We start from the raw sequence: 24,918 nt of genomic DNA, 5'->3' as shown, positions 1-24,918 counted from the left end.
AGGCTAGACTGCAGATTAATTTTCCCAACCGCGAACCGTGCAATTATTCCGTGGATTATTCTGGATTCTCATCAAATCCCGCGAGAACTACAAAAAATATAACGAGCCAATGGAACCAAAATTACTTTTGTTTACTTTTGATGATATTTTGACATTTCGATAAACTTCACCAAGCTGATTCCGAGTTCGGAAATGCTAGTATCCAAGAGATTGTTTTTCAGTGCGTCGCTTATGTATTTTTTTCGGATTCTTCGATGGACGATCGGAGAATCAGCGAGTGGTGTGAACGAGTGCATATTTAATATGGTTGGACCGGTTGCATGCTGAGACCAAAGCCAAACATAGAAAACCAGCTGGTCAGGATTACCCGGTGAGTTCGTTCCTTATTATTACTTTTTATATTTGAACATGACATATATGGGGATTTCGGAGGGGTAGCCTAAGGAAGTTAAATGAACTGGTTTCCGGGCAAATGTTCGTGGGGTGGCCAGACTTTGTCACGAGATAACAATTATCATGTTGTTTTCCGAAGGTCTCCAGTGAATTTAGCTTACCCTGCTACAACAAACCATCAGGTAGATCATTCCGTTCCGGTATGACTCTGCAGCCATAGGTAATCCTTGCGCTGATGGTGGGTACACAATCATCATCATCATCATCATCATCATCATCATCATCATCATCATCATCATCATCATCATTTCGATAAACTTCACCAAGCTTGGCAATAAGGTATAATACCGTTATTTTGGCGTTGTGATAAGTATCGAAAATCAAAATTAAATCTAATCTAATCTAATCTAATCTAATACATACGCAGCCAGTACAAGAAAGCATCCTGGAAAATAATCAGGTTAGATTACACCCGATTATTTTTCTTGTCAATATTGAAGCTTGCGGCAGATTGAGAATATGACACAAGCGTCAAAGCGGCCAGGCCTACTGCGCAGTATTTAGAGTAAGGTGGGGCAAAAGTTCGACCCTAGTTGAAAATTCAATTATTTTCAAGAAATCGAAGCAGATAAAAATAAATGAATACCGTGTGGTGATTCTACCATCCATGAGCTAAAATTTTGCTGAACAAAGTTACGCCAAATGTCTTTTTAATTTTGAGTTACAACACTTTTTGTATGTGTGTGTCTAATTCGAACTCTTGCCCCACCAGTGGGGCAAAAGTTCGAATCTAGTGTTTGTGGTATTCCGCTATCCGTAGCACACTATTTCGACACTTTGATAATTGTAATACCTAAAACCAATAAATATTTGATGTTAAAACTGGAATACACTTTAAAGCTCGATCTGGATTTTACCCAAATCAGGGCTAAATTTACTTCACCAAAAATTAGTCGTTTTCCGGAAAATTCATATAAAACAACTTTTTTTTCAACTTTGATCGAATTTTCTCACTAATTCTATCATTTTTAGAGATAATATGTACATTTTGCAGAATTTTAGGGTTTTACCTAAAGTTGTCACATGATTCGAACTCTTGCCCCACAATTCGAACTTTTGCCCCACTATGTGTAAAATATGATTTCCAAAACTTTTTTGAAAAAAGTTATACATGCTAAAGCATCTTCAAAATATGCCTAGTTACGCCCCAAAATAAAATTTCGAATTCGATTTCATTACAATTCCATTCCATGCGTTGGAAGGACCATCGCATATTACAATTTTTTGATCAAAAACCAACATTTTGTCATAACTTTTCGAAATATTGATCAATTTTCATAATTTTTGGAGTGAAAGACTCTTTTTCAAAAAGGCATCGAACAGCCTTGACACCCGAAAGATATCATTTGAATTAAGCTCAAAAACTTCAAAAGAAACTCTTGCCCCACTCGAACTTTTGCCCCACTTTACTCTATCGCAAAGATGATTCTTGGAAATGCCTCGAATTCTACATTTTATTACATTTTGTGTCGAAACAATTCTAGAATCTACAGGGGTGGAAGGATGCGTGGACATACCGTACCAAACGCTCCATAATTTACGAAATTGAATATGGTTGAAATATAATCATTATAGCAAAGGTAATTAAGATTTAAAATAAAATAAAATAATATATGTTGGAAAGATCTCACCAATCTGTTGAGTAATGCTCGTTGTCCAATGGTATGCTTGACGAACTTCCAAGCAACGAAGAAGCAAAAATGTATGAGAAAACCACTTCACAGAACCGATATTTTCGTAGTCATAAAGTAATCGTAAGGCACGCTGAAACTTTCAAATGGTCGCCCGAAAATCTAAAATGCACGCCGATATGAAAACGTCACGCGAAGAGAAAAATGTACCACACGCCACCAAACGCCACCACCTTTTTTGGTTTTCTTGAAAAATGTAAATTTACAATCTTATTGAAACAGTCTAGTTGAAACTGGCACTGAAACTAATTGATGAACGGGGTTTCTTGCCGGGTGGTATAGTACCGTCATCCGATTGACCAGCAGATGCGCGAGAAATCCTCTTTTAGACGGCTCTTTCAAAACGCCCCTGAATCACCGAAACCGGTAATTTAACACCACTCGAATCGTTTTTCGCACTTGCCTAGATGGCTAGAACCTAGAATCGGGTTTTCTCGGTAGAGCCATGCAAGCGCGAGTGTGGAATGCGGAATCAGATTAGCTTGAGAATTTTCGAATGGCAGACAATTTTCAGGTAAGAGTGATGGGGGTGCGAGTGAAAAATCCGGGATCAGAATCGCGCTACAATATTCGTTGGTCAGTCGGTTTTCTCGGTAGGGCGAAGGAAGTGCGAGTGAAAAATCCGGGTTCAGAATCGCGCTACAATATTCGTTGGTCAGTCGGTTTTCTCAATAGGGCGATGGAAGTGCGAGTGAAAAATCCGGGATCAGAATCGCGCTACAATATTCGTTGGTCAGTCGGTTTTCTCGGTAGAGCCATGCAAGCGCGAGTGTGGAATGCGGAATCAGATTAGCTTGAGAATTTTCGAATGGCAGACAATTTTCAGGTAAGAGTGATGGGGGTGCGAGTGAAAAATCCGGGATCAGAATCGCGCTACAATATTCGTTGGTCAGTCGGTTTTCCCGATAGGGCGATGGAAGTGCGAGTGAAAAATCCGGGTTCAGAATCGCGCTACAATATTCGTTGGTCAGTCGGTTTTCCCGATAGGGCGATGGAAGTGCGAGTGAAAAATCCGGGATCAGAATCGTGCTACAATATTCGTTGGTCAGTCGGTTTTCTCGATAGGGCGATGGAAGTGCGAGTGAAAAATCCGGGATCAGAATCGCGCTACAATATTCGTTGGTCAGTCGGTTTCCACGGTAGGGCGATGGAAGTGCGAGTGAAAAATCCGGGTTCAGAATCGCGCTACAATATTCGTTGGTCAGTCGGTTTTCTCGGTAGAGCCATGCAAGCGCGAGTGTGGAATGCGGAATCAGATTAGCTTGAGAATTTTCGAATGGCAGACAATTTTCAGGTAAGAGTGATGGGGGTGCGAGTGAAAAATCCGGGATCAGAATCGCGCTACAATATTCGTTGGTCAGTCGGTTTTCCCGATAGGGCGATGGAAGTGCGAGTGAAAAATCCGGGTTCAGAATCGCGCTACAATATTCGTTGGTCAGTCGGTTTTCCCGATAGGGCGATGGAAGTGCGAGTGAAAAATCCGGGATCAGAATCGTGCTACAATATTCGTTGGTCAGTCGGTTTTCTCGATAGGGCGATGGAAGTGCGAGTGAAAAATCCGGGATCAGAATCGCGCTACAATATTCGTTGGTCAGTCGGTTTCCACGGTAGGGCGATGGAAGTGCGAGTGAAAAATCCGGGTTCAGAATCGCGCTACAATATTCGTTGGTCAGTTGGTTTTCTCGGTAGAGCCATGCAAGCGCGAGTGTGGAATGCGGAATCAGATTAGCTTGAGAATTTTCGAATGGCAGACAATTTTCAGGTAAGAGTGATGGGGGTGCGAGTGAAAAATCCGGGATCAGAATCGCGCTACAATATTCGTTGGTCAGTCGGTTTTCTCGATAGGGCAATGGAAGTGCGAGTGAAAAATCCGGGATCAGAATCGCGCTACAATATTCGTTGATCAGTCGATTTTCTCGGTAGAGCCATGCAAGCGCGAGTGTGGAATGCGGAATCAGATTAGCTTGAGAATTTTCGAATGGCAGACAATTTTCAGGTAAGAGTGATGGGGGTGCGAGTGAAAAATCCGGGATCAGAATCGCGCTACAATATTCGTTGATCAGTCGGTTTTCTCGGTAGGGCGATGGAAGTGCGAGTGAAAAATCCGGGTTCAGAATCGCGCTACAATAATCGTAGATCAGTCGGTTTCCACGGTAGGGCGATGGAAACGCGAGCACGAAATCCGGGATCAGTGGTCATCGTGATCAAATAAATCATAATCGTGATGAAGACCGCGACGTGTATTTCCATATAACTAGTGGATCATATCACCTAACAGAGGTGGCTCCTAGATCCACACCTTACCCTACCCTACTAACCACCATTCCTTCCCGTGACAACTGTGGGGATGCTGTGGATTCCACGGTTTCTAGTAGCAACGGTTGTCGAACTAACATTACTTCCCTTTCCTGATGACCGTAAGGACGTGGCCAGCGCCGTTATTGACTTTAAATAGCTGAACTCTCGAATTGTGCACATTGAGAATGGTTAGCTAGTCCTAAGCTTTCACATTCATTGGCTCTCTGTGCAACTTCGATTGTTCTGGTCAATCACGGAGTAGCAACTACGATGTGTACGGTTATCTTTGCTTTGCTTTGCTTTGCTTGCCTAGATGGCTAGAATCTAGAATCACTCGCGAAATCACAATCCGTGAGGCGTAGTGCCGGTCAAACAACCTGCCGAACGGTGAAAATCGATAGCTGGAAAAAAATAACGTGACGAGCAATTGAAAACACGTCTGCGCGCGGCAACGACTACTGCGATCCTCTAAGTATCGAAAATAACAATTAAAACCAATAAATACGCATGCTGAATAAAAGCTTCCTAGATGTAATATAAACGCAGAGGTGTTATAATGATGTAGTTAAAATGTAATTTTAATCATCATATGCATGAAATAAAAAACTTGTACAAATGTTAAATGCGTCTCTAGGAAAAAACCGTACAGTACCTGATAAAAATATAGATCCACAACTAAAAAATAATAAACTGCCACTAATTTTCCCTTTATTTGTTGGTCACCCTAAATAAGTGGATGTTGTATTGGATAGTAATTTGCAACTTTTACTTGAGCCTCCTATATTGGGTTCATATAGCCACAGGTGTAAAAGCGTGGTTATTTAGCAGTACCATGCTGGAGCTGACGAGTTCAATTCCTGGAAACACAAAGCTGCGAAGCAGGCCCTATCCTTAGATATTTAATTACCTAAGCCTTATCCCAGTGAACACGTTAGGGAGCGTTCATAAATGACGTAGCATTTTTTGCCGATTTTTTACTCCCTCCTCCCCAAGGATGGAAGCAAATCACTTCTAGTGACAAATGATACAGGATACGAACAATCCAAGATTACCTTTGCTCTTGCAGTAGCATGATGCCGACACCCTCACACCGTGCTTGTATCATGGGATCACAGGCAATCAACCCATCTGATGCACGCTTTATCATGGGATCACATGTTATCGGATCATGTTACAAGTCGCGATAAATTTTATTCATCACGATAAAAACCAATTATGGATCAATAAACAGAATTCATAATTGAAAACAATACATCAATTGGCATATCTTGATATTAGATCAACAAGAATGCACAAAAAGTGAATGATTTTCGGTATTTATCATTTCAACTTCATGACAACGATCGCATCATGGCCGCACATGCCTCGCGATTCAATTATCGCGGAGCGTGGTTTGTTATAATGCATGACGACAACGTTATCTCGCTGTTGCTATGATCGGGCGGTGCACTTCAACCGCGACACATTCGGGATCTTATCATGATCGCTAGATTTCCATTGTTGCTCCTCCCCCCTCGTAACATATTTTCCCATTTCTGATACAGACACCCTCCTCCCCCTAAAATTCTACGTCGTTCTTGGACTCCCTTACGCTAAGAAGAAAAAGAGGAAGAACTTGAACAGTAAACAAAGGCAGTAATAGCACAATAACAAATGTTCTGCTTCTTTATTTTCTTCTTCTTCTTGACGTAACGTCCCCACTGTAATTGATCGATTGGAAATTTGGATTGTCTTAAAATTTTTGAACGGTACTGTCAGTCCCGTGGACTGTCTGCCATATTGCTTTTTTGTGAGAATTTAAAAAAAATCTAATTCAACTGGATAATACGGCTAGTCTATGATACATTTTTAATCCAGTTCAGAGGCGCATGAATTATGGAAAAGTTAAATTCGAAACTGCACGATATATTCTGAATCGCATTTGAAACAACACCATCGCTACGTTCCGTGCTACGTTTCTCCCTCCTAACGGCCAAAAGCGTTGACGAACTGCTGCCATTAGCAGCTGTGGGCCAGCGTGCAGCAGTTTTTCGTGGAAGTGGCGGAGGATCTAGGTGAGATGATGACTGGTGGGTAGAACCATTGGGTATTTGGTATCCTCAGCTTTCAAAAGTGTGTTGAAAACTACAGTGGCACTTAGGTCAACTATGCAAATATGGGTGCTGTTTGCAAGTGGAAAATTCCCAGAAGACGATAGGACGCGAGGCTCAACAGCGAAGCGAAAGTTATTTTTAGACTCAACCCGGTTCAACTTCTCGCTTGAATAGAGGTGTTTGTGTGTAATGGTATGGGCCCTATGGAACCTTGTAGCGCTTCTTAATACAACGAATGGATTATGATTTATAATACTTTCTGTATGTTTTTAATACTGGTAGGAATGGCATATCTCAATTTTTGGTAGCTTTTCTAGGTTTGCGTGTACGATCGTACTTTTTTTTTAAAAGGATTAAGTTCTACCATATTGATAAATATTCAAAAATTGGGCTCCGAAAACAGCGAAAACTGAACAATTTTTCCTGAAGTTACGTTCATTTTATTTTAGTATTACTTCTGAGTGCATGTGGTTGAAATTATTTTGATTAAACATACCTTGGTGTAACCGAAATGGCTTAGCATTTCAAGCCAAACATCCGCCTGGTGATAAAAAGGTGGCACAGTTCGCAAAAACGAAACGTGTATATTTTTATCCGAAAATGCGGCATCCCTAGAAGAAATTCCTGTAAAAAGTAGAAGAAATGAAAATCATATTATGCAACTTTTAACCTTAGTAAGATCTTAGAGTATTTTTTAACTTTTTCAAATTTCAATTCTTTGTAGATTTTGTTTAACGAAAAACAGTCTGCAATTTTCTGACAATTGTTTTTCGCGGAAATAAACCTTTCTCAAAAATCAAAACATTGAACGACGCCTGGGGGCAACCCATAAAAAGTTACAAATTTATTTATTTATTATTATTATCATTCAACGGACTCCTTATGGTCTAATTGAATTTTCTAAGAACTAATATATGTACAAAAGTACAAAAACAAGCAGAACTATTCATAAACTAATACAAAAAAACACTGATTTCAGCAATATAACTTGGCTCAGCAGAACTAACAGATAACAGATAGCAGATAACGAAACAAAAAGAGTACTTTCAGTTCAACATACTGCACATGAAGCATCATCCTATTATTGCAAATAAGACCTTGGTGTAATTTTTGCCATAAAAATTTGGACAGCTTGCAAAAATCAATGACTTGTCCGATTTTGGATCTCTTTGGTTCAAATGAAAGCGGCACATGTGTAGTTTTAAAAACCACCGGAGAAATCCGGATTTGGCTACTGTGGCCACCGGGAACTTTTTTCAACTGAAAAATGCCGCTTTAGATACCCTAACTGTGGCAAGCTATAACTTTGCAACTAAATAAGTAATCAGGACCATCCAAGAATATTTGGAAAGGTATTCACGTGGTTTTTGATTATAGACATTGATATTAACTAATTATAGAGAACCGGTTCCGGAAATCCGGAACATTCGAAATATTAGTTTTCGTCGTTGATTTGTGCTTGAAAATCCACAAATGTTATTAACCTTCACGTACCCGAGCCTCAACATCTAATTTTCAAAATGCTGGCATTCCGTCATCCAACTTTTTTGAAGTCGCCCTCAATCGATCATAAATTGGTGCTAGTTTATTATTGATTGATTGATTGATTTGTCTTTATTAGAGAGACTTTCAGCCCTTGGCTGGTTCGTCTCTCGCTAGTTTATTACACCCAAGTGGTCATGCGATATCCGGAACCATTCCGGAGATATTCCGGTCAGGGAGGGTGCCGAAATGGCAAAAAATGATTATTTCGTGTGTTATTGTGTTTGAACCATCGATTTTCAGCGGAATTTTCATTGCGAACAATAAAACACATCTGCGATAATCAGATTTGAATAAGTTGACCCATCCGGATCACCGCGACAGGTCCGGCGGGGGCCTCATTGGGGACACTTCTGGTTTTCATCCAAAACATGTCGTGCGACATATCAAACTTCATGATTTCGAATGATTGAATCACAAATGATACCCTGAAGTCTGTATCAACTAATATGGCCACCCCGGAACATCTAGCATAGGTTCCGGGGGGGTGACATAAAGCCTGTATCCGCAACAATCGGGACAGCGAAATACAGCTGTAACTCTGCAAAAGATACAATAAAAAAGTTTAAATTTGGCCTAACAACGTCTTTGGATGTGTTCATTTTACCTACAAAATTTCGTGTAAAACGGTGCAGTACTTTTTGTTATAACAATGAAGGAGTAGAATGTGCGCCATCGAAATTTGTACAGCCCCTGGTTTTGCTTGTCAGCACTGTAACTTTTGAATTTGGCAAAGGACTGACTGACTGAAATTTTGAACACAAACCTCCCAATCAACATTTGTTGCATAAGCAAAATTTCAAACAAATCGATGTTCTATCAACAATTTCATAGTCGAAACATGTATTGGGACTGAACGTAATTTTAGCCCCTCAGACGGAAATTAGTAAGCACGCTTTGTTGTTTCGATTGTACTATTGAAAGTACTGCACCAATAATCATCAAATTTTTCAGACATGATATACACATAATCAACTACCTTCTGTGAAAATTTCATGAAAATTGGCAGCGAAATTCAAGAGATATGAATAGGCAAATATCGCACATGAAAAACACGAAAGAATTTCACTAACAATCACCCCTATCAACACTTGTAACTTTCAAACGAATTGATCAAAGTTGATGAAATTTTGCAAGAAAGTGTCTCTATAAGTATCATAACTGCTAACGAAATTTCATAATTATCATCACAATACTTTGAACTGTAGCACAAAAGAACCATCTATTATGCGAATGAAAATTGGTCATGATTGTACAAAATGCTTAAAATCACGTCTGTTTGTTTTTCATCCACAGTTAAAAGTAATGCATCGATTTTTATGAAATTTTGCACAAATAATAAACATACACTAAAGAGTTCTCAGTCAATTATTTGGCTAATTTTACTGATTCATTACAGAGCTATAGTCGTACTTCTGTGTCCCGATTATTGCGGATACAGGCTTTATGGACCATTTCTGGTTTGCAAACAAAACATGCCGTACGACGTATCAAACTTCATGATTTCAAGAGAACGGGGAAGAAAAAATTACTGAAGTATGAAGCAACTGATATGTCCACTCCGGAACACCTGAAACAGGTTCCGCGGGGGCCTCTCAAACACAATAACACACGAAATAACCACTTTTAGGCATTTGGCAAAACAGACACTTCCCCCAACCCCTGACCCCAGTTCAATCCGGAATATCTCCGGAATTGTTACAGATGTTACATGACCACTTGAGTGTGATAAACTAGCACCAATTTATGATCGATTAAGGGCGACTTCAAAAAAATCGGATGAAAATTGACGAAATGCCAGCATTTTCAAAATGAGTTGTCGGGGGTCGGTAATGTGAAGGTTAACTTTATGCATTTTATTGTATAACTTCTCTGCACACTTCACTGAAATGAGTAACATATCGTTTAGAACCATCTTGAAGGGTTCTGGTCGGGTCTGGTCAATGCGGAACCGGTTACAGGGATTCCGGAAGGTGGTCAATTGGATAACGACAATGAACTTCGTATAGTTTTTGCTCCAATACCCGGCGCCAATTGGTTGAACCTTCTTAGATTTTCATGTCTGTTGTGTTTAGGATACCCAAAGAAATTGATAGTCATCTTCTTCTTCTCTTGGCGTAAAAAATAAATTTAAAAAAGACACTACACCGTCTTCAACCAGAGGTTGTACAGATTGAACAAGCACTAACATATGACAACGGACAACACACATAACACCCAGTGGCTCAGTGAAGAATTTTCCATTTGATGAAAAGTTTTCCCTGACTGGAGCGGGAATCGAACCCACACTCCGAGGATTACGAAACGGCTAGATGACTGACACCTCTGCCCACGCGGCCACGAAACCCACAACGCGTAACATCCCTGCCGAAAAAAAATCCTGCTTCTCAGCGCTTTTACAGGTATTTAGTGGGAGCTTTCACCGCCAATAATTATTTTACATATGTATAACATGTTGCAGGTACGAAGATACTATATGCACAAGAAAGTAAAGGTAATTTCCCTTCCGAAATGTTCCTAGGCCGACCGTTAATCGAACCCGTCACCCTCAGCATGGTCATGCTGAATGCCTTTACAGCTATGGTTATAGGGGCTCCAAATGAATAATTCCTGCTTTTTCCAGCTGTTCGGGTCCGTATGAAGTTGGCCATCAATATTAACTTATTTTCTAGATCAGCCTAGATAGCTGTGTAGTGTCGGTAGCGGTTGTAACAATTGGCTAAGAATAACATTACGGACCGCCTGTTCCGGTGGTAAGAGTCCATTAAATAGGTGACCCAATTCATGGTGTAATGCGGCTATATGCTTACCATGCCTAGGAATGAATGGTTAGGGGGATCTAATAAAATCCTAACCGCTTAACGGAGCCTGTGGAGTACTAGGGCGCCCTCCACAGTATTCTGCCCTTACTGCGCTAACCGCAGCAATGGTGTATTTAGTTGACCTTGTGTTTCTCCGAGATAATCAGATATCCTTCTAAGCTTCAACTGCGAGGCTTAATAAGGGTGGGATTATTAATATGTTTTTCATTAGCTTTAATTATAGCCTATATGGCTCTTCGCATTAGGCGCCGTCCATATAGCATATGGGCAGAAAAATTGTGATTTTTACCCCTCCCACCTCCGCGTGGACAAGCGTGGACATTTCACTGAAACCCCCCCCCCCTCCCCTTCTCCTCTAATGTCCACGTGGACTTCAAAAAAATATTTCGATTTGTTTTATTTAAAGAAATATGATTTATTGAATTTTTCATATTTTATAACGTCGTATCAAGTATCAATTTTTTTTTTATAAGAGAAATTTTATTGTTCCAGAATGATTAAAAGTAATTATTTACATAATTGTATTAACATTCGCAGTTCAAGTGGAATTCAAGGGCAGCAACATCTATTCTATTATTACACTTGTTAATATAGGAGATGTAGAGTGAAAATAATTTTAATATCCTAATTCTTTTCGTTAGATTTATATTTGGTAGCACTGGTCGGAGTAGATCGTTGAAGCTGAGGCGCCGCCATCCGTTGAGAACCGCTGTCAGATTATGTTGTAGAAGAGTCCAGGCCCTCGCGACTCGTGGGCACGTACTAAATTTGTGTTCCATTGTTTCTACAGCCGTTCCACAGTGAGTGCAATTTTCGCCATCCGCACGTCTTATGAGATGCAAGAATTGCCGGTGTTCGGTTTTTTCATTCATAAAGATGAAGAGGTCGCTGCGTATCGAACTAGGGAGCCGGCGGGAGGATGCATTTAGCCACGCACGCTTCCAGTCGGTGTTGGGGTGCATACGTTCCACTCTTGGGGCCTCAGTTTGCTCCAGGAAATAACAACAAATTTGTTCACTACTAGGGTTCTGCTGTATTTGGATTGGAAGCAGCCTTTGTTGTTGACATATTAACTTGAGGTCCGGTAGATCAGCAGGAACAGGAGTTTGTGGTTGATTGTTCGAGTGAATGATGGATTTGTAGAACGGAAGGAAGTCTAAATCTAGCAAATGACGATTAAGGAGTAATGATTTGCATTTTATTGCACGAAGTTGCAACTTTAATCCCCCTTGTGATCGTTCACGTGCCAGTTGGATCATCGGGACACGTGCCGGCATCCTACTCCAGAGGAAACTTCCCATTGTGGAGGTGAGCTTTGCAGTATGGACAGCGTATGGACAGAGATGTGAGGCGAGGTACCATATCTTTGCCGTGATGAAAGTATTTAGGAGTGTTACCTTCTGATACAGATTAAGGGATCGCATAGAGTGGAACCAAATTAATTGGGAAAATTTTCGCACCATTGCATCCCAATTAAATGTAACCATCAGACGTATGGAGTTTGCAAATATCACTCCTAAAACTTTAATCGTATTGGTTGTGCGTAGCCATGGTATATCCAGAGGGTTGCCGCCAATGTAGCCTATATCGATGGATTGCGTTTTTTGTAGGTTTAGCCTCGCCCCGGATACATGCTCAAAACGGTCGGTGAGTTCCTTCATGGTATGTATTCTCTGCGTTGATGTACTGATTACGGTGATGTCGTCCGCGTAGGCTACGACGAGATCCTCTCTACTCACTCCCTCGAGCTTGGTCAATAGTGGATGAAGATAAAGAACGAACAACAGCATGCTCAGAGGGCACCCTTGTCGTACCGATCGCTGGATAGGGAACGAGGGCGATTGATGACCATTGACTAGGAGGCGAGATGAAGAAAGAGTGGCTATCCGAAATAGCAAGTCGACGAGTCTTCAGTTTATCCCGAGCGAGCACATGGTACGATGTAGGTAGGGACGTCGTACACGGTCAAATGCTTGCTCTAGGTCGAAAGAGATTAGTTTGGCTTTTTGTTTCCTCTGAATCAACTGAGCAACGCGATCCTTCAGAGAAAGAGTGGCCTGGAAAATATTTCTGTTCGGGTTGGCGCATTTTTGACTCTCGGTCAAAATGTGGTGATCCCGCACTACGTTTTCGAGACGAGCCTTCAAGATGCGAGAGAGTATTTTGTAGTCAAAATTTAGCAACGAGATCGGCCGATACGAATGAGGAGTGTCGTCCGAACCTTTCTTTTTGACTAAAACAATGACTCCGTCCACGAATTCAGATGGGAAGTTGCCGTCGAGCGCTTCGTTTAGGATTAGATTTAGTTCCCTGTGGATAATGTCGAAGGTACGTTTGTAGAATTCCTTCGGGATGCCGTCGGGTCCCGGGGATTTCCGAGATGCGCTCGTTCGGATTGCAGAGAGTATTTCTGCTGTTGTTATGTCACTCATGGAAGCGTTGTTTAACTCGTCGTTTTCTGGGATGATTCTATCGCAGTCAAAGCTTCTCTCACCTTCCTCGTTGTTCCCCCCTTCGTCGGAGTAGAGTTCACGGTAGAAGTTCAGCATGCGTTGTTCAATCTCCGACGAGTTGTTCAGGGTTGCGTTGTCTATCCGCAGATTCGTGATCGTAGTGCGTTTTCTTTTGCGTTCACCCAACTGAAAGGTCGATAGTGCTTCCCCTGCCACATATGTTTCATTAATTCGGACGAACATTGAAGTGAAACTGCGCTGAAGAGCTAGCATTTGTCCTTTGATGTGGTTGATAGCTGATAGAACACCTGCATTCAAATAATATTGGTCGTACGCGTTCTGCAGCTGGATATACAGACGTTGGTGCTCACGGTGGAAGTCGTCGAAAGCCAGTTTTGACTTCCAGCGAAAAAATGATTTTATTTTTGGTTTCGCGAGAGTTATCCACCATGTTATCCATGATGTGAAGTGCCGTCGCTGTCGTGTCCATGTCTGACAGAGATGCTGAAATTCTTCGATGTCAGAAGATGTGGGCGTAGACTCCAGAAACCACGACCAGGCTCCCTTCCGAGATTTGGCAAGCATATTCGTGTTGTGACGGCCTTATGGTCCGAAAACGAACACACATGTGTCTGCACCGAGCGCAGCTGCGGCTGGAGTTCTGCATTTATATAGATGCGGTCAATTTTGGATGTTGAGTTTGACGTGATGTACATGTGGCCAGGAATCCGTGGGTACAGCTTCTCCCACACATCGCACAGTTGAAGCTGTTGTACAGCTCTGCGCAGAGCAGGGCTAGTGTTGGTACATGTTGCGTCACACGGGCGTATGACGCAATTGAAGTCGCCGGCGATGATTACATTTTGTGTGCCGTGACGAAGGTAGTAGGCGAGGGTATTATTGAACAGCCTTTCCCTTTCAGCTCGTAACTGGGATCCACTATGAGCATAGATGCTCACGAGAGTAGTGTTGTTGATTCGAAGAGCTACTATTCGTCCGTCAAGACTCTTTACAACGTGCGAGAATTTTATATACTCTTTCAGAGCGATTGCCGTGCCTCTGCGCATTTCGTCTACGTTACAGATCACGGTGTAGCCGGGAAGGTGGAGCTGCGCGTTCTCCACCTCTTGGATGAAGATAATATCGAGTTCCATGGTGCGTGCGAAGGTTCTGAAAGCGTTCGTTTTGGTTTCATTCGTGATCGTGTTAATATTTATTGTTGCGATGTTGTAGCTGATGTGTTCCATTTTAGAAGTTGGCCGATTCAATTGTCGTGTCATTTTCGGCTTGATGACGCATCTTCTTCGCATATGGTCCACGACGGGATCGCCTGAGGCTGTTGTTGGATGTCGACGATTCGTCTGTTTCGTTTCCGTCGCTACGTTGAGAATCCTCGGACGGTGTGCTGATTCTTCTAGCTGGTTTGCCTTGCTTGTTGATGGAAACGCCGGTGGTGGCATTAGAAAAGTGTTTGGTTCGATTTTCCGGTTGGTCACCGTTGAGTTTGGGTGTGTTTGTTGATTAGTCGAGGATTTATCTACCGATTCGCTGTTGGTTGAAGCCACGGCTTTCGCCGGCGAAGTAGTGGTTGGGCGTATCGATTGTTGTGTTGGTGTGTGGCTGGCTGATGACGAAGGAGACGATCTTGTGGCTCTTGAGAGATGCGAAGTGGCTTTTTTTGGAGCCGATGATTGTTTAGCAACGTTTGCATATGACGGCTTGGCCTGGTCAGCTGCTAGCTTCTGAACTAACAGCTTTTTATTCTGAATGCAGGGAATCCCGTTGTGTATGGATTCACCGCAGTGACGACACGTGGGAATCTGGCCGTTGTAGGAGATACACGTGGACTCACCGTCGATAGTAACGACAGACGGGATATTCCGTTTTACTATCATCCTCGCTATACGCACACCTGTCGATATGCCCTCAAAACGATATTTCCCGTCCCATGTTAGGTCACGAATTGACAGTACATCACCGAAACTTCCGAAAAAGTCGGTAATAGTCTGGTCCGATATATCTTCGGACAGGTCAGATAGCTTAACATCGGTGCCTCCGTCCTCCATTAGAAGCCGAATTGGGTAGGCCTTGTTGTCAAAGATACGTTCGTGTTTTCCATCGTGCTCGTCGACGATTCGTTGAGCGATCGATAGGTCGCTGGTTTTGACGAATACACAGCCGAGGTATTTACTGCATTGTATTCGCAGAATGTCTTCGCGCTTCAAACCAAGCTCCTCGCCGATAAAATTATGTATTTCATCGAATGACGGTTTCTTCGGAATATTCGCGTAATCAATCCGAAACGTATTTTCACGACGATTCATTGCGTTACCGGAAGCGTGACGACACAAACGCGTGACACGGCGGCCCGCCGAAAATTTGGGTGAAAATAAGCTTCTTTAGCTAATTCGTGATCGACTTCTGAAAAATAAACGCGAAAACGAAAGCGCGTCTGCTCTTTCCAGAGGTTGAGCGACTTATAGCGGTTGTAACAATTGGCTAAGAATAACACTACGGACCGGCTGTTCCGGTGGTAAGAGTCCATTAAACAGGTGACCCCTAATTCATGGTGTAATGCGGCTATATGCTTACCATGCCTAGGAATGAATGGTTAGGGGGATCTAATAAAATCCTAACCGCTTAACGGAGCCTGTGGAGTACTAGGGCGCCCTCCACAGTATTCTGCCCTTACAGTAACCGCAGCAATGGTGTATTTAGTTGACCTTGTGTTTCTCCGAGATAATCAGATATCCTTCTAAGCTTCAACTGCGAGGCTTAATAAGGGTGGGATTATTAATATGTTTTTCATTAGCTTTAATTATAGCCTATATGGCTCTTCGCATTAGGCGCCGTCCATATAGCATATGGACAGAAAAATCGTGATTTTTACCCCTCCCCCCTCCGCGTGGACAAGCGTGGACATTTCACTGAACCCCCCCACCCCTCCCCTTCTCCTCTAATGTCCACGTGGACTTCAAAAAATATTTCGATTTGTTTTATTTAAAGAAATATGATTTATTGAATTTTTCATGTTTTATAACGTCATATCAAGTATCAATAATATATTGTTGACTAGCAGTCCCGGCAAACGTAGTACTGCCTGCCTACTCTGTTTTTTTTTTTTTTTTGACATCCGGTTCCATAAAGGAATGCCCCTCAAAATGGAATTTCTGATTTTCCCGTTTTTCTTGCCTTCCCGGTCACTTTTCCTAATTATTTCTTCGTACGAACACGTCGGAGCCCTGACGGAATGCAACAGTGAAAGAATCATGTCGATCTGTTGACCCGTTCCGAGCCTATTCGGGACATACAAACACCATTCCATTTTTATTTATATAGATAAACGTTCACAATTTCATTCAATTCAGTTCAATGGTTTCTGAGATATGACAGTTCAAAAATTAGTTTTCTAAAAAAATAGTGTTTTACCGGAACGGTTCTAACTTCGCGAAAGATTAACCAATCGAGTTAAAATTTGTACTAATGATGCACATATAATAGGGTAATAAACAGTCAAAATTTTAGAATTTTTGATGGACTCTATGAATTTATTTGTGAGTGAAAAAAAGTTGCCTATCCCAAACATTTTGGCCACACCCTGTCCATAGGTTACCATGTTTTTCTAAATATTTTTCAACCCATGATTGTCCCAATTTTTAGATGACTTTTATGCTGAGATATTACGAAAACTATCCAAAAATGTATTTCTTCAGATCATTGCCAGAAAAAAATCACAGCAACATTTCGAAAGTGCATAGTGTAGTTTCAAAACTCACTCATAGTGATATGATTTTGACTTTAATGTGCTATAAAATATGTAATGTTTTAGCAGAAATGACCTGCAAAACTTCTTGACTTGAACGAATCTACAGAAATGTATTTCAAAACTTTGAAGTAGTTTCGAAAATTAATATAAAACTTAGGTAAATCCAAATAGAATTATAACGAAAATAATTTTCGTTTTTTTTAGAATTATTCTACTAGAAACTCCATCACTGTAACGATCTACGCTCCATTCTGAAACTTCTGGATTTTGTTTAGTATTTTCTACTAGACAGTTTGGAACTCTGATCATTTTTCAATTTATTTTTCAGCGTATTGAGGCTATTCAGCGCATATTTATCCGCTTTGCGCTACGGCACCTAGGTTGGCAGGATCCTTACAATCTCCCTAGCTACGAAAGTCGTTGCAAGTTGATTCGTCTTGAGCTACTTCAATCTAGAAGAAGTGTTGCGAAAGCTTGCTTCATAGCCGACCTATTACAAGGTGATGTTAGTTGTGCTTCTCTTCTTGAACAAGTTGGAATTCATGTCCCTAGTCGTAGTCTTCGTTTCATAATTTTCTGTACATTCGTCCCGCTAGAACTAATTATGGACAAAATGAGCCTTTACAGAGTATGTGCCGCGTTTTTAATCAATGTTATGATGTTTTCGACTTTAGTGTTTCTCGTTTAGTAAATAAGAATAGATTTAAGAATGTATTGTTTTATAGTAAGATGTTCGTACATGTCATTGGGGTTTGTATTTTAACCTGTTGACGAATAAATAAATAAATAAATAAATAAATAAATTTAATATTTGGTATGCAATTCTTTGATTTTATCCTTTGAATAGCCGTTCCCAACTATAAACAAGTGCTTCATTAAAAATAATGTAACAGAGAACTGTCATAAAGGAGAATCGTTTGAATAATACGACATAATTTGTATGGTTGAAGAATCTTTTTTTTTCTTATGTTAATATTATCCACGTGGACAGACCCCCACCCCCCTGCGTGGACAAGCGTGGACTTTTCTCAGACCCCCTCCCCCCTTTAAATTGACCACGTGGTATATGGACGGCCCCTTATGCGTTCTTCACAGTGTTCTCTGAGCAATTTCTTGACGATCTTCAATCGATACCGAATTGGTTTTTATCGCTGTTCTTTTTCTTGTGTTGTGGTTGTAGGAGTTTGATCTTGCCTAGTTTGGGTAGTGGCTATGGTCATGACAGCTCAGATTAATTTTCAACATAAAAGAACAGCTTTCGTCCAAGAACCTTACTTTCGTAGGGGGGATTTCTATGTAGATGTAATGCTTTAATTAACACCTATATGGTTCCGCATTTTGCGTTTGACCCGATGTTTGCTACTTTCAGTAAAAATGAAATGGCAATATCGCGTGTCATGCCTCGAGCGGCAAATAACTTCCTTTGATGATGATTTCCTGGAACGCTTATTCGATACACACTTCCCCGGATGTGTGGATATTACATCTTTGGATGAAACTGATAGACATCGATTAAATGCGCACTAAATCGCTTTGCTACTTTTAAATGTAAATACTTTACACATGTTTTGATAAAACTGCTTGTTTGCAGCTTTGCTATTCCCGAATCTTGGTAGGATTATACTGTCAAGTTTATTCCGTAAGTAGAACATGCATCGTATGAAAATCAGACCTATCAGTTTGACCTCTTTCTTCTGAAATGAATACAACGCTTTGTCGAGCATCACATCTGATGTTTTTCTGGCAAACATACCTCTCCAACATGCTTACCAAAATGGAAAGTCCACTGTGATTTGTTTACACAATGTTGATACGAAAAAGCAATCATACAGAAGCTGTTTGTGTGTTTTCTTGGATTTCCAGGATACTTTTGAACACGTACCTTTCGATTCGATTTTGGAAGCCACACGAATTTTCCTGTTTATCTTTAAATGATTACAATTGAATTTACCCTATGCTCAAAAACCGACATCTCTTCTTGGCGTTATGTAAAGCAGCGATTAGGAAATTGAGTATTTGTGGATGCCCCCATGCGGGATTCTTATGATTTTGTCCATAGCAAGCCTCAACAGGCTGCTTCATTTGTGCATCTTAGCTGAGAATCCGACTGTGGAGCTTTTTTTTTTTTTTTTTTTTTTTTTTTTTTTTTTTTTTTTTTTTAATTTATTTTTTTTATTTAAAGCCTTAATCTAATAATTTTAACATATGTTTAAGAAATTTCCGAACTTCATTGCACACATTGTTTTGTTCAACCATCTGAATTCTCTGATTGATTTCTTAAAGCAATATAAACTATTGTTTGCTTCTCCTGTTATGCACCATGCAATGCTATGCATGGCTAACCACAGTGCTCCAGCTTTGAATCATTTGATATGTAACTATCCAGTTTTTACGCAACTGCGTTTCCGAGTACTCGGTAAACACTTGATTAAGTGAAACTGACCTAAGAAGCCTGAATCTTCAGGATGTTCTGTTGTTCTGAAACTGTTGTGGCAAGTAGCTATAGCTTACATTACGCTTTATACGATTTTTACAGTGCCCTTTCCAGGGCGCTATTTGAACCCGTTGTGGTACACTTATGTGATTATGTCGACCCTATTCCCTTACCTTCCTTTTCCCTATCCCATCCCTTATTCCTCCATTCCCTCAGGTAAATGATGAATAGGCTCTTATTCATGGCGATGGCACAAATTTCCCAAATGGAGGAGAACGTGCCTCTAGAGCTGACCTACTGATACCTGATATGTATAACGTGTGGCAGTTACGAAGATATTATATGCACAAGAATGTAAAGGTAATTTCCCTTACGAAATGTTCCTAGGCCGACCGTTAATCGAACCCGTCACCCTCAGCTTGGTCATGCTGAATGCCTTTACAGCTATGGTTTTTTTTTTTTCCTCATCTGTAGAGCCTTTTAACCACTGCGTCCATTATTTAGGAATATTGTGGTATGACCCATATTTAATTTGATGCTAGTCAAATATCCTGTCACAATTGAGCTGTGATGGACAATGGTTGATGTAACACCTGATCCCAACTAGGCACAACTCGTTTTATGAAGTTTATTACCCTGTTGGGATTACTTCGCCAAATTACCAAGGGCTCTAGAAACCCTTTACCAAAAACCGCCAATCTCTGATTGGATAGTACTCCACAGTTGCAGAGTAAATGTTCAGCAGTTCCGTTTGACAGAAACGACACTCGGAGGATTGGATTTTTCCAATCTTACTTAGATGATATTTACTCGGGCAGTGACCAGTCATCAGACCAGTAATTACCCTGAGATCTTTTTTGTTTAGGTTTAATAAGGACCTGGCTTTTTCTGCACTGGGTTTTATAAACCTTTTCGCTTGCTTGGATGTATCCGTGGCATTCCAATTAGATTCTACCGTGGACATTTCCCAAGTTTTTAGTTTCATCCGAAGAGCTCACTCAGAAACTCCACAGAAAGGTTCAGGGCCTACAAAGCTTGATGCTGCACCCTGTCTGGCTAAATTGTCGGCGTTTTCATTTCCCAGAATTCCACAATGACCGGGCACCCAGTATAAAGTTACCTCGTTCCTACTGGCCAATTGCTTCAGAGAAATAATGCATTCCCACACTAGCTTTGATTGACAAGTAAAAGCCTTTAGCGCATTTAGAGCCGCCTGACTGTCCGAAAATATACAGATCTTAGCAAACCTATAATTTCTTTTCAGACAAATGTTGGCACACTCTAGAATGGCTTGAACTTCTGCTTGAAATACAGTGGGACTGCATCCCATTGGTATAGCCTTACTGATACCAGGGCCGAAAACACCGGCTCCTGTATTTTCACCCATCTTGGACCCATCAGTATGAAATACAATAGAACCTGGACGTAAACTTGGCCCACCAGCATCCCAAACATAGCGACATAGTTTCACCACTTTGAAGGGAACATCATAGTTGGTCTTTGTTATCATCCAATCTTCTACTGTTTTTATGTCCATGTTTAATTTGAAGTCTTTGATGATCCTCAAATGTCCCACAAGATCCCCATCTAGTACATTATTGTAACGGATAAACTGCAGGGCACTTTTTGCCGCTTGTAGTTTAACAAATTGATGCAAAGGCAGTATATTGAGAAGGGCATCCAAAGCAACTGATGGAGTGCTTTTCATTGCTCCTGTAATCGATATACAAGCAAGTCTTTGTAGCTTACCTAGCTTCCCTTGAGAGGTTACCTCGTTTGTTTTGGGCCACCAAACAAGTGAAGCATAAGTAATCTTAGGCCGGACTATCGCAACATAAATCCAGTGAATGATGTTTGGTCTAAGACCCCAGGTTTTTCCTAGGGCTTTGCTGCAGACCCAAAGGGCATTCGTACCCTTAGTTAAAACATTGTTTAAATGTGAATTCCAATTCAGTCTTTTGTCCAAAGTTATTCCAAGATGTTTAACTTCTTCCGAGAACTGAATTTGAACTCCATTTAAAGAAGGCTCAATAAGATTTAGTTTCAACCTTCGAGTAAAAGGTACTATTACAGTTTTTGAAGGGTTTACGTTCAATCCCTCCTCTCGGCACCATTTGAGGGTAACATTCAACGCAGATTGTAGCCGGCTGGATATCGTGTCGTCATATTTTCCACGTACCAGAATAGCTACATCATCTGCGTATCCAATAACCTCAAAACCTTGATTAATAAGCTTTTTAAGGAGTTCGTCCACTACCAAAGACCACAATAAGGGCGATAGTACTCGTCCTTGAGGACAGCCCTTCACAGATCTGACTGATAGTTGCGCACCTCCAAGAACGGAAGAGATTTCTCGATCTTTAAGCATCGATATTATCCATTCGATAATGCATTTATCCAAGCCCCTTGCTTTCATTGCTGAACGCATTGAGCTGTAGGATGCGTTATCGAATGCTCCTTCAATATCGAGAAAAGCAACCACGGCTATTTCCTTGGCTTGAAGCGATTTCTCAACTTTGCTGACTAGCGACTGTAGCGCTGTTATTGTAGATTTACCTGTTTGATAAGCAAATTGAAACTTGCTAAGAGGCATTTCTACTAAGCTGGTAGACTTGATAAAGTCATCCACTATTTTCTCCATGACCTTTAACAGAACACAGGAAAGGCTAATAGGTCTGAAGGCTTTAGGTGTTGTTTTATCCCTTTTGCCAGCTTTTGGGATAAAAACAACACGAACCTTACGCCATGCCTTAGGTATGTAAGCCAAAGTGATACTGGCTCAAAATATTTCGGTTAGGAGCGGACCAATCGCTCCTTTCCCTTGTTGAAGTAACGCTGGAAAGATTCCATCTATCCCAGCAGATTTGAAAGGTTGAAAAGAACTCAGTGCCCATTCGACCCTCGATGGCGTGAAGATTTCACAGGCTTTCTGATAGGCATTTGTCGACCATACATGGTTTACCTTGTCTAAGTCCTGATCTTCAGCCGAGTAAGGAATCGACCCCGGAAAATGAGTCTTTGTCATCTCTTTCAAAGCTTCAGAAGAATCGACAGTAAAACTGCCATCTTCCTTTTTAAGGCTTCCAGGACCATTAGAATGGTCTTTTGAAAGGACTTTGTGGAGCCTTGCAGCTGCAGGAGCGTTATTGATGTCTTCACACACCCGTCTCCAATCCTTTCGTTTGGCTAGCCTCAGTTCTCTGTTATATTCTGTTAGGGCTTTTTTGTATTGAACCCAATCAGAAGTAGCCTTTGCTCTATTGAACAATCTTCTAGATTCTTTCCTCAGTTTTGCTAGCTTGTCATTCCACCAAGGGACATCCCTGTTGGATGACCTCTGTTGGATTGTGCAGCTAGTATGATATGATGAGATCATTTTATCAATAACCTCATCAGAGGCACTTTCCAATTGTGAAACAGATATGATCTGCTCCCATTTATATGCATTTTCATGCGTTAAGTAAAAGCGATAGAGGTCCCAGTTTGTTTTTCTTGGGTTTCTAAAACTTTCAATTAAATTTGATCCGGCTTTATAATCAAACCTGATATGTTTGTGATCTGACAATGATTCCTCATCAGAAACATGCCAGTTCACATTTTTTTCCGACAGCAGGTCACTGCAGATCGTAAGATCTAGAACCTCCTGTCGAATTGTGTTAATAAAAGTGGGAGAATCTCCCTTATTGCAAATGTCTATGCTATTAGACGAAATGTAGTTCAAAAGATCCTCACCCCTCTTATTAATATCGGTACTGCCCCAAATGGTATGATGGGCATTCGCATCGCATCCAATCAAAAAATGAGCGTTTATTCTCTTACAATAATTAATGAAACTTACAACACTAGATGGAGGCACATCATCAACGTCTCCTGGGAAATATGCTGAAGCAATGCATACCTCAGTTTTTCCCCGGATTGTCGGGACCTCCAACTTGATAGCTACAATATCTCTTGAAATGAACTCAGTAATTGGGACAAATTTCGTTTTCCTATTTACTAAGATTGCAGTTCTAGGTTTACACTGATTTTCATGATACACGAGTTTACAGTTCGGTAAAGAGCATCCCATTACCCTACCGTTATTTACCCAGGGCTCCTGAATTAGTCCCACGTCTAGATCTTCTTTAGTAAATCTTCTACTGAGCACAGACGAAGCACCCTTGGCGTGATGAAGGTTTATTTGAATGATTTTAAACGCACTCATTGATACAGTTTTATGTGGAATTCATTTATTGAACTTACTTACACATTCCCGGGGCACTTAATTCCCTACGCTGGAGACGATTTTGAATGGACGATATTGGATTGGATCCACAAGGCTTTCTAGCTTTTGATTTTTTTAGACCATGGGTATTATACTGCCCCTGGCTGCCTGAATCATCAGCACCTGATTTATGATTACCATGGGCATTGTGTTGCCCCTGGTCGTCTAAATCATTATTAGCTCCAGTGAGTCCTTCCTCTTTTTCAGAACTTAGCGTGATATTTTTCGAGTTGGCAAATGGCCGGTTCCCAACTGCACTTGTCCCTGGAACGATTGGGTCTTCATGAACTACTTCACAATCCATAGCCATGGTTACAGGGGCTCCAAATGAATAATCGTATTGGTTCCACGTGGTCACCGGAGAGATCCATACTGTATAAATTGTGGAGATCTACTGAAGAAATTTCTGCTACAGAGATTCTTGGTAGAAACCCTAGAAGAATTAGCGGTGGAACTCCTAGGACAATACCTGTGGAAGTTTTTGAGAAATGCCTGGTGGAACTGTGTGTTTTTTTTTAATTGGGCTGGAATAAAACTCATTTTCTCCTTTTGCCACTTTACTCGATGACTCGTCGAGAGGGAGGATGATAAATATAAATGTAAAATGTCGAATTCCGACAAAAAATTCCGAGGGGGTGAAATAAGATAAAATCGAAATTTGTGTCAACCTGAAAAAAAGAAATTAGCTCTTAGAGGAATTACTGTTGTGACGCTTGGTGAAATTTTTACAGGATTTATCGGTGAAGATCCTTGCAGATTTTTTGTAGGACATCATAGAGGGTTTTCTAGAAAAAAAAAAATCGATTGAAAATCTTAGAAAAATTCCATGTGGAGCATCCATAGAAACTATAAACCAGAAACCAGCATTTCAGGTATCAGGTATCAGTTGGTCGGCTCCAGAGACACGTTCTTCTCCATTTGGGAAATTTGTGCTATCACCATGAATACGAGCCTATTCATCATTTACCTGAGGGAGAGGGAAGGAAGGAATAAGGGATTGGATAGGGAAAAGGAAGGTAAGGGAAAAGGGTCGACAAAATCGCATAAGCATAGAAACGCGTAAAAACTGGAAATTTCATAGTCGGATTCTCAGCTAAAATGT

The 24,918-nt window shown here is 41.0% G+C and overlaps 1 protein-coding gene across 2 annotated transcripts in view; it reads right to left on the bottom strand.

Annotated features, from left to right (window-relative positions):
* LOC109401442 (glutamate [NMDA] receptor subunit 1) overlaps window positions 1–24,918 on the bottom strand; it is a 416,903-nt gene that overhangs the window by 355,835 nt on the left and 36,150 nt on the right. For both annotated transcript variants that reach the window (XR_009999508.1, XM_062861071.1), the window contains exon 2: window positions 7,032–7,159. Coding sequence is in view for 1 of the 2 variants with exons in the window: in XM_062861071.1 (XP_062717055.1) it covers window positions 7,032–7,058 (27 nt within the window). In the remaining variant the exon portion in view is untranslated. The remainder of the gene's footprint in view (window positions 1–7,031; window positions 7,160–24,918) is intronic.

This window comes from Aedes albopictus, chromosome 3 (assembly GCF_035046485.1).
Source record: "Aedes albopictus strain Foshan chromosome 3, AalbF5, whole genome shotgun sequence".
In the NCBI taxonomy this organism is placed as follows: Eukaryota; Metazoa; Arthropoda; class Insecta; order Diptera; family Culicidae; genus Aedes; species Aedes albopictus.
This window is presented reverse-complemented; position numbering and strand designations above follow the sequence as displayed.